The sequence below is a fragment of the Pseudorasbora parva genome, chromosome 16 (genome assembly GCF_024679245.1).
Source record: "Pseudorasbora parva isolate DD20220531a chromosome 16, ASM2467924v1, whole genome shotgun sequence".
Lineage (NCBI taxonomy): Eukaryota > Metazoa > Chordata > Actinopteri > Cypriniformes > Gobionidae > Pseudorasbora > Pseudorasbora parva.
This window is the reverse complement of record NC_090187.1, coordinates 24,026,781-24,038,253: the sequence shown is the minus strand read 5'-3', so window position 1 is coordinate 24,038,253 and position 11,473 is coordinate 24,026,781. Positions and strand designations below refer to the sequence as shown.

The window sequence follows — 11,473 nt, the reverse complement described above, 5'->3', positions numbered from 1 at the left end:
TCATGTGGTTGTTGTAATCATATTGTTGTAACAAGACTACTAAATCCGATATCGCCCCCTAAACCCTCAATCACTATTCCCTAGGCTACTTTAGTCCACTAATACAGTTCACTTGAAGGAGTGAATGAAAACAAGTGAGCGAATTCAGACAGCCGTCGTGTGTAAATCGGCTGTACACTCGTTATTGCGGTGGAATGTGATATGCACTCAGTAACGTGTCGGACTCAAATGCATGCACGCCACCAACGCCATCGCCATGTGCACCTGCGCATGCCCGCTGCTTGAATCAAATAGGCTACTCTCGCGAGACACGTTGCTATAACGACAGATGTACACAGTTTTCACAAGCGGTATTTTGGGAGGGTGATGTGTTAGGTGAGTGCTTTAAAAACCTGCGTATAACCTTTATTTTGATATATTGAAGTATTGTTGATAAAGTATCTTTTAAAGTATCTTTTCTCTCAAAAAGTCATAAAGCCCAAATGCGCAGGAAATAAGACTAATGCAATGTATTCATCCGCTTTTTTTTTTTTTTTTTTTTTTAGCTGTAATGTTAATTTGTTTTATCTTAATTGAACATGGTTCTTTTGATATGCACTATGGTTATACCCTGGTATTCTTTGAAATACAGTAACGTTACCTTACCGTGACATTTTATGTCAAACGTTTGCAAAAACAAAACGGCAATAACGTATGTTTATACCCTATTCCTTTACCTTGGAGTAACGTTTACCTTGCTATTATGGCAAGCCGTTTTGACTTTTATTCATTCACAGGATATGAATTCTTGATATCAACAATTACATTTTCAGTAGTCAAAATTATAATTTTTGATATCAACAATTAGTTAAAATGCTAATTCTTGATTTCCACTAGTAAAGATGCTAATTCTTGATATCAGTAATTGCATTTTCACTAGTAAAATGTCACCATTGGCTGCCTTTAACATTTAATTGATGACATCAGGAATTTAATTCTTGATAAACAATTTAATTCTTAATATCATCAATTACATTTAGTAATACATGTTTGATATCAACAATTCAATTACCACTAGTGACTTACCACACATGTTAATTAAGGGATAATGTACATCCAGCCAGTTGTTATTCTAGAATAAACTTTTTAAAACTTTTAAAGTAATGTTGTTCCGGGCGATTGCCTTCTAACTACTTTCTTCCAGTCTTCCATTGTAACCCGTGGTGGTTAAGTGTTTTAAGTCACAAGATGGCGCCAGACAGTCAAAAGACAGCGGCGTGACACATTAAGCATATAAGTAGTACCGGGTGGTCAAGATAACTCGTAGTACACGGAAAAGTGGTGTGTTATTCAACTTTGGTAGTTGTTATCTGGGAATAAAATCAAATATTCCACAGAGCTGTGTAATAATTTCTGATATCATAAATGTGATTGTTAGTAGATTGTTAGAACAAAAGCCATTCAGATACCTGAAATTATATTGATATCTAGAGTTTTAATTCCTGTTGTCAACAATTACATTATTGATATCAACAATTACATTATTTCAGAAATTCAGTTGTCGATATCAAGAATTAGTATTTTAACTACTGAAAACTGAATTGTTGTTATCAAGAATTCATATCCTGTGAATGAATAAAAGTCAAAATGGCTTGCCATATGTTACATAAATAAATATGCTAATCATTTAGTACCATGATATGATACCATCCCTGCACCATGGTACCAAGTACAGTGCTTAACTTTTTTTTTTTTTTTTTTTGGAAAGGTTTGCTGCTGTTCATTTCATTGGCCTTTTGTAGGTTAATTCAGTGAAATTTGTCCTATTCTCTGCTTTGTGTTTCTCACTCAGAACACTTTTATTCTCAGGACACTTCAGTGGAAATTACAGCCTGTGAAGCTTACAGTCTGATCAGAGAGCACCATGAATTTAAACAACTTTGTGGTACTTCCCAGCAAGCCCAAGTCAATGAAGTTAAATGTCAGGTTTGAACAGTCTGTTCCCTTGAGTTTCTTTTCACGCTTCAGATTTTTCACATTATTAGCACGTAACACGTCGCTTTTGCAAATGGCGGCGCTCCAAACATTCAGAGTAGTCTGTTTAAAATAACATGATTTTGTGCATTCAGTTAAATGATTTGTCTAAAGCAGACTGACACAAATAAAACAGGAAAAAGTCAGTCACGATGGTTAGTACAAATAAATATATAGTATATCTAATCATATATTTCTTTATGTGTGTTTTTCCTAGGAATCTCCGGGAACTGCATATGGAAACAGTGCAGCTTGATCAACATGCCAAGGAGATGGAGAGCAGACTGGAGGAGCTCAAACAGCGAATGAACCAGGAGAAAGAGGAGAGGGAGTGAGTAAAACAGGGAGGGGAGGGACAGCTTGTTGAATTAATGAATGAATGAGTAGATGAATAAATTAACGAGCCAAACAATGACTGTGACAGAGAGCGTTGAGATAAAAGAGAAAATGTAAACAATGAAACGCTGATGAATAAATTGAAAAACGTAGGAAGAGATAGCAAGTGAAAGAGAGAATGAGAGATTAGGTGTGGAGTCAAAGACTATTCACAATTCACCTAAACAATTCACCTAAAATGAATATTCTGTTCGTTTTTTTACCCTCCCAAAACTTGTATGTAGTTTTTCTTCTACCTTGAATGTTTTAAAAGATTTATTTCCAATAGAGCGACAGTTTACAGTTACCATGGCTGTCAAATTCCAAAAATAAAAAAAATAAGATTAAACAAAATCTCCATAGTCCATATGACATAAGTCTTTTGAAGCAATACATTTACATTTACTGTATGCACTTGGCAGACACTTTTATCCAAAGCAACATACATTGAAGGCATACATTTTTTATCAGCTCATGCATTCCCTGGGAATTGAGCCCATGACTTTGACATTACAAGCACCATGTTCTACTTTTTGAACTTTGTGTGATGAACAGATCAAAATAAAAATTGTACTACTAAAAATCTTCTGTAAATCTACCTAATTGTGCAGGTTTAGGATCAGTCACATTTGTTTAAGAGACACATTAAAACCAATGACACATGGGGCCCTATAATACACCCGGCGCATTGTGACGCCAGGCGCGACAAGTGTTTTTTGCTAGTTTCAGCCTGATGCAGTTATCATTTTTACGTCCAGCTCCACATTGTTTAAATAGCAAATGCACTCATGCCTATCTGTTTGCCTCAACTGAAATAGACTGCCAACAAAAACCTGGTATAAAGTCAATAAGGCAGTATTTTTTGTGTTATTTAAAGGACGTGCCAGTAATGTGTGCCTATAGGCGGGTGCTCAACACAAGTACACTCTGCTTGTTACACTCACAGGGATGCACGCAGCAGATTTTTAAATATTACAAATAAAAGGATTCCTTTCTGGAGAAGCACTCAGTCTTTCCGGTTGCAAATTTAAGGGAATCAGCCATGGTGCAAGCGCAACTGGCTTTGTCAAACGAGAGTCTGATTGGTTTATGGCACGTTATGCCCAAAACACAACCATGACTAAATAAGAAACTAGGTACAACCCTTTTAGACCATGCTTCTGGTCCGCCGACATTTTTTTCCGTTGTTAAAATAGCAAAATCAAATTCGGACACACCCTAAGCTAAATCATGCGCTTCAGACCATTCACTCAGATCGCTAAAATAGAGCCCATGATGTGCCAAATATTTGATTGGAAAGCTACACACATGAAATTGAAGTAGCTAGATTTAATTAAATAAAATTATAATAAAAAATATATATTTAAGATCAAAGCATATTAAATGCTTTTTATACTTAATGGGACTCCCCTAGTGGGCCCTTGTTCCCTAGTAGAGAACCACGGATTTATACTGTATTTGATTCAGAATATTACTGTAATATAAGGGGAAGTAGTTAAATGTGATGACCCTAATCTGATTTTCTTTCCTCGCATGATACGCATGAATAAAGCACATGCATGTCAGTATTTCATGCATTGTGACTTAGTTCACACTTGTATTTCGGTTAGTTTGGTTTGTTTGGTCCGGACCAAAAAACAAAAACAAAACATATAGTCCTGGTCCGCTAAGCGTTCACACTGGCATTTTTAACAGCGAACCTAAAGTTACCGAACCAAAGGCATAGGGAGACGGTCACAACCTGATTGGTCGGCTTATATGAGGTAGGAGCTTGCCTACCGAACATTCAAAACAATGCTGTGTGCTGGATTAAACGCGATCATTTTATGCATATAGGCTACATATGGCATTATTTTTACTAGCTGAGAATTCATTAAGAGCTCATAAAATGTTCAAAACAATGCTGTGTGCTGGATTAAACGCGATCATTTTATGCGTGTACATATGGCATTATTTTTACCAGCTGATAACTTATGAAGTGCTCATAAAATGTTCAAAACATTCAAAAAAATGCTGTGTGCTGGATTAAACGAGATCATTTAATGCATATAGGCTACATGGCATTATTTTTACCAGCTGAGAACTCATGAAGAGTTCATAAAATTTTCAAAACAATGCTGTGTGCTGGATTAAACGCGATCATTTTATGCGTGTACTGTACATATGGCATTATTTTTACCCGTTGAGAACTCATGAAGAGCTCATAAAATGTTCAAAACATTCAAAACAGCAGACGTATTTCCTCCGTTGTGCAGAAAAGAGATGGTGCAGTTCTGTCGTCTGTAACTAATGGGCAACACGGGTCCTTTCATGAGAAGAACCAGGTATGCGTTTTGTGCGTTGCTTCTAGCATTTTCGAAACATGCTCGTCGGACCAAATATTGATGAGGCACTTCCTCGTTGCTCTACGTTTGCCCTCTAACGTACATTATTCATTTTGGATACACCGTTCTTTCCACGTCGTCAAATCAGCTGTCTATGCGTCGCATCTTGTGACATTACGTCCGTTTTTTGGTCCGTTTACATGTCTTTGGTCCGTGTTGCGTTCATATATCAATTGAACCGCACCAGAGTTCGTTTGGAAGCGGATCGAGACCCATCTTTTTAGCGGCCTTGGTCCGCTTGTTTTGTGCGCACCAGGGTTCGGATGGCAGCGTTCACTTATGTTCAAATGAACCGCACTAAACGAGCAATCGCACCAGGGTTCGTTTTAATCAAACCAAACATGACAAGTGTCAACGCACCCTTAATATTCATTAATCTAACTTGACACTTGTCATAAAATGTCAATCCATCAAACACATACAGTACATGCTTTCTCAAGGGTATGGGTCAACTACTGTAAGTTCAGTGCCTTGCAGAAAATCTCTGACATGTATAGTTGAAGGTTGCCAAAGACATCCTAAAGTTCTCAGAGAAGACAGCGTCTGCATTACGTTTTCCTGCATTCCCGGTTCCAAGTGTACTTCCAGATACTGATCAGCATGTGTGGGTTTGTTTAGGACAAGTATCTGATATGGGCAACATAAAAAATAAAAAAAAGCTACCTTTTGATACTTAGGATAACACAAGGAGCAGGAAACAGCAAGTACATACGTATGTGAGTATATGTAGCCACGGTAGAGAAGAAGTTGAAATGGAGTGACAGAGATGACATTAAATTTAAAATCTGATCAGCACATGGAGTATGCAGCTCGTGGCCTGCTCTGCAAGGCAATCTCGGGTGATGGTTTGACTTCTTAGCGATCTGGTTTGATGGAATCAGCATAGTCATCGAGTGGAAGGAAATTGAGTCATCTCGGCTCCAGCAGCTCTGCTCTCGCTGCACATCCATGCTTGTCTTCCCATTTCTTCCAAACAAATTAAGATTAAGTGGGACCCTGTGCCAAAAATGGGGAAGGCAGGAAATTAGTTTTCTGTCAAAATAAAAGAATAGGAAAAAAAATAACATCAGTAGTTATTAATTTGATGTCTCTCTCTCTTTCTCTTCTCAGCCCAGCCCCTTTCCTACAGCTCTTCATTAATAACACTAAAATGTGACCTGTGTAGGTCCACCTCATGAATTTATAGTGGCGGCCGTTTTAGGTGTACGTATAAGCTCATAACTCAAAAGGGGAGGGAAACACTACAGTAATGGTGTAGATGCAGTGAATACATCATATTCCCACAAATACTACCAAACAAACGTATATTCAAACATATACATGAAGTCGGTCAGGAAGAATTATGCTGGAGTGAATTTCAAGATTAATTATGTTGAGATAGCATGACAAATGAATCTATCTGTAATTTAACATATTTGTGCCTGGAAAACGGATTTGTCAGTGAGGCGGAAAGCAGAACGGAGACAATAGCATGAAGCTATACCCGCGAGTTCTTCACGGGGATGGACAGCACCAATTGCACCTGTATCAATAACAGAAGGCAGCACTTTCCGATAATCAGATGAATGAATGCTGCGTGAATGCAGCTACAGACTAGATGTCTGTGAGATCTTGGCTGCGTACCGGAACTGTCATATTAAGGAATGTGAGCGGTACCATATCTAAATTACGATTGCCTCCATACGGACGTTTTTAAATAAAACAGTTTTAGATTAGCTCTTATCTGCAGCCATTAATCAAAAGCAGAACTTCTGTTGCGGGTGCCATGCTGGGAATGGTTGATGTTATCTTCCTCCATGCTCAACCTGCTCGCTGTTTATTGTAGTGAAGGCAGAGGACTAAAGGGCCACAGGTGAATTCATAAGAGTAGATGAGCGCCGATAGGCTCTGGCCTTCTGTTCGGTGTAAGCTGTGCTTACAAAATGAGCTTTTTTTATCCTTTTTTGTTTTCTGTCCTTTCAGAGGTTGGGCATCAGTATATTTGGGGTCAGTAAGACATTTATTTTTTAGGAAATTGATACTTTTTATCAACAAGTACGTGTTAAATTGGTCCAAGGGAAATTTACTGTATATAATCAGTGTTGGGGAAAGGTAATTTGAAAAGTAATTACAACATTACAATATTGTGTTACGTTACTTTTGCATTACTTTTTCTTTCCTGGACTGGGTTTAAAAAAAAAAAAAAAAAAAAACAGTTGTATTTTTTTGGCAAATGTAAAGGCCTTTTCACACCTACATTTAAATAATAAGGCTGAAGGAAATGAAAATGTAAGCATGTTCAGAAAAGGGCACTGCTTAAACTAACCTATAGCTGTACTGCCATTATGGATTGCAGAAGAATAACATGCAGGAGAAGAAAGTGCAACATTCACATCACTGATTAAAAAAATTAATAAATCTAAAGTCACTTTTACTTATTGTTTTACTGAATCATCGAAGGTCAGCAGCACATACATTGGTCAATAAAGTAAGCTTAAATGCATACTAATATTTGTTTTATTTAACCTATTGAATTATCATTTTAATCATTTTCTAAATTTGCATTTCACAGTTTTTATTCATTTTGAGTAACACTGAATCTTTTTAGTTTTTTTTGTGCAAATGAGATTAGTAAATACATGCCCACATTTAGTCTAGAAATATTATGTTTTAACACAGCACCTTACTCCCGATTCCTCAAAACAGGGACAAGAGGGCTGACAGACAATAAATGGGAAAACAATGTAACTTGCGTTACTTATTTGAAAAAAAGAAGCTCAGATATTTTGTAAATGTAAAAGTAATGCATTACTTTACTAGTTACCTGAAAAAAGTAATCTGATCATGTAACTCGAGTTAAATGTAATGCATTACTCCAAGACTGCTTATAACATTACAAAAGATTTCAATTAAATTAAATGCTTAAAAAAAATAATCAACATTTGATAATAATAAATGTTTCTTTAGCAGCAAATTTATATTAATGCTTTCTCAAGGATCATTTGTGTGCTGAAATGCTGAAATTTCAGCTTTGACACCACAAGAATAAATTACATTTTAATTTGATTTAACAAATGTGCAGTAGTTTAACCTCTCACCTGTCCCACTACCGCCACACAATGTACTCGAGTAGCAGAAGAGTTGGATGTCTGTGACCCTGACAGGAGATAAGTGTTTGTCTTGTTGGTTGGCACTCAGTGTGTGCGCCCGATGGTAATCCGCCAGTTGTTAGCACAACTGCCACGTTGCTTGTGCGTTTCCCCATAATGCTGACAGGCAGGCTTGAGCGCGGTTAATCCCTATCCCAAACGCCCGTCTCCATCAGACTGATAAAGGCCAGCACATAAACAGCCCTTAATGAGAGTGGACAGCACGCAGAGGAAGTGTCCTCTCTCTCGGCTGGCCCCTTCCAAAGTCTCTGACTTTCTCTGTCTTTTATGATATGAGATGGATTTAAGTGGAGCTGCTGAGCTATATATTTTTAGCATGATTAGGCATGATCTATTCATGACTTTTCCTATTGCTCATACTTTGGTTTAGGTATTTAAGATACTTTCTCTGAGAATGGGAAAACACATTGAGCTCAAGCAGTTCTGTGGTAATGTCACATGACCTGTTACCAAATACACATTTCTTCAGGATTTAGATATGGAAACGGTCTCATTTTTTCAGAATTTTTCAGGCAGCCATCCAAACAGATTCGCAACCTCAGAGTGGCTCCAACATGAGAGAGAACGATTCTTCTTTAGTTCTTGAAAAATTATATCGTACAAGCAGACACGCATAACATACATTTCAATCCTTTGAACACACTCAGGCTTGCGGCTCTACGCCAACATGACAACCCACCCTAAACAAACGGCCTCCCCCGCAATCACGTCGTGAATTATTTAGACTGTTGATTTGATGTGGCAACCAAAACAACAAATCAGAAAACAAATGAAGTCGACCTCCGTCTGTGTATCTGTGTGAATTATGTAGGGCAAAAGCTTTCATGTACTGTTTGTGTTTGTTTTTCATCAGTTGATATGTGCTTAATTAAAAGTTTACCAATCAGAAAGTGGTCTTGTTCGGAGTTGTTTCTCTCTTTTTTATTTATATATTAACATTCCAATGAAAAGATGGTGCTTATCTGTGTGAAAGACACTGCCACAATGGTAAAATGGTGTAGAATGGCGTCAAGATGTGGTTTCTTGTCTGTGGGAATTTTAGCATGTTTTATTATCTATCAAGCAAACATTTTTTGCTTTGCTGTCCGTAGCACAGATGTGGAAGCACTGGATTTTAATACTTAGGCCTTAATGTAATAGTATTAATTACTCTAAATGATGCAGTTCTGTCTTGAACTGAACAACTTTCTGTGATATTACACACAGGAAGATGGGAGCTTCTCACTGGCGTTCTGCACAAGCTCTCGCCCCTGCTTTTCAAAGAGTCAAGACTAACAAGGAGAACGCACCTCACAGAGTAAGCCTTTTCTCATCAGACATCATCTTTTCATGCTAACACACAAATAATCTCTGTCAGCCTGTCTATCTGTTTAAGATCCTGTTAATCAGGCGACTTTACCTTCATTCATGCCAGTGATGGTCCAAATCCTTGGACGCACTTTCTAGAATTAACCGCTTGAACGATTCACTGGTGGTTTTAATGATAATGTGGTATTTGAAATATGTTTTTTTCGGGCAGCTCTCTCCAGGCAAGATGAAGATTAGAGTGCTGAAGGATGAGTCTGTGCCAGGTGGGTGGACTGGAATCTGAGATGTGTTTAGCTTGTTTTTGAACTCCTTTTTTTCCCAAATGTATCACTTGGACTCAAGTATAGTTAAGTGTTAGATTCATATCCCTTCTTTTTGTCTGAGAACTCATTTCAGAAAATTGTCTCTAACTCTGTTCCAAACTCTAGTTAGCAAACTAACTAGTTCATGACACAAAGCTTGTTTCAAACAATAGCATAAATATTGCTTTTAAAAGGATAGTTCACCCGAAAATGAAAAGTTCCACTTCATTTGCTCACTCTCAAGCCATCCTTGGTGTATATAACTTCCTTCTTTCAAATGAATACAATCAGAGTTATATTAAAACATTTCCTGGCTCTTCCAAGCATTATAATGGCAGTGAATGGCAGCCCAAAATTGGAAGCCCCAAAAAGTGCATCCATTATAAAAGTACTCCAGGGGCCGGTTGCATAAACCACTTAAACTAGTTTTAAAAGCAAGTCATACATTTTCTTTCTTTAAGACTGGTCCTGACTTTTTTAAAATCAGTTACATAAAATGGTAGATCGATTCAATTTGAATGAGAAAAGTAAGACATTTACTTTAAAGTAGGGGTGTCAATTTTCACAAATTCCCATGATGGATAGTCATTTAAATTAACGATCAATTAATCGATTAATCGTTAACCATAATACTGAAATATACGTCTACAGCAGTGGCTTATAGCCGACAGGATGTCCAATGCTGACTTATTTAATAACCAAATAACCTGTAATACAACACGAACGCCGCCTCAGATCGGTTTTCCAGAATGTGTGGACGCTCTTCCAAGAACAACGTGCTGAAACGTCACCTAAACCCAATTAATTCAAAACGATTTATTAAAATATTGTTTTCATTAATGTTATGTAGTGTGACAGTCCCAAACATAGTTATTATTAGTCGTGCGTTGCTGTTTGCACTGCGCAAGCTGAAGCGGATGCACTGAATCAACACTATACTGAAGCTCTTTGCTAGCGCATTATTTAACTCAACAAAAAGCTTCCTATATGAGATTAATCAGATTTATATAAAGTTAACAAAATATTACAAATTATATATCTTCACAAAATGATGCGAATGCACAAGTGAACTTGAATTGAGTTGCTGATATTCATATTCAGAATGGGAGACGTGCTCAAGGAACAACCCTCTGAACGCACCTAAACCCAATGACTTTACATCCATTTATTAAAATAGTGTTCTCATTTCTGTTATATAATATGACAGTCCCAATCATCGTTATTATGCATTGCTCTGTATGCGCTAAAGCCGAAGCACTGCATGAAAACCGGTAGCCATCACTGACTGAAGCCATTTGCTAGTGCGTTTTATTTTGCTAAAAGAAACGCATCCTATATGATTGATCACATATATAACGTTACAAAATAAATGTAATATTACAAATTACTTCAGCACAATCTGATGCGAATGCACAAGTGAACTTGAACTAAGTTACTGCGCGAGTCAGAGTGCGTGACTCATGTTGTGCACGCGCTCCTCCTGGATCAACGCAATGAAACACACGGCAAATAAACCCAAATACTTAACAATCACAATGTTTTATTACAATAGTGTTCTCATTAATGTTGTGTAATATGACAGTCCCAATCATAGTCATTATTAGCTGTGCATTGCTGTTGGAGCTGCACGCTGAAGCTGATCACCGCCACGCTTTTACTACCGCTCGCCTCTAACGTTAATTATTAACCAAATGCATCATTATGAGATAAATCAGCTAGATAGGCCTGCACAAAATAAACACAATGTTACAACTTACATTTGCACAAAACAAAAGGCTGCGAATGCACATGCAAACTTGCAGTCATGATGAAGGTGTAACTCCAGCAGTAAAATGGACTCTGGTAGTAGACCGGTGGCACGCTCGCTTCATTTTTCCTCCCGTTTCGCGTTTGAGCCGCACGCACGCGCATGCCCATACGGAAATGTAATATATGTCTATAT

General features: G+C 37.5%; 1 protein-coding gene across 3 annotated transcripts in view; it reads left to right on the top strand.

Moving 5' to 3' along the window:
* The first annotated feature begins 337 nt into the window (after positions 1-337).
* zbbx (zinc finger, B-box domain containing) overlaps positions 338-11,473 on the top strand; it is a 64,216-nt gene continuing 53,080 nt past the window's right edge. For 2 of the 3 annotated variants that reach the window (XM_067419606.1, XM_067419608.1), the window contains exons 1-5: positions 338-375; positions 1,849-1,965; positions 2,231-2,344; positions 9,128-9,218; positions 9,441-9,492. In XM_067419606.1, coding sequence (XP_067275707.1) covers positions 1,904-1,965; positions 2,231-2,344; positions 9,128-9,218; positions 9,441-9,492 — 319 coding nt within the window. In that variant the 5' untranslated portion in view covers positions 338-375; positions 1,849-1,903. The remainder of the gene's footprint in view (positions 376-1,848; positions 1,966-2,230; positions 2,345-9,127; positions 9,219-9,440; positions 9,493-11,473) is intronic. The other variant, XM_067419607.1, reaches the window with a different exon arrangement.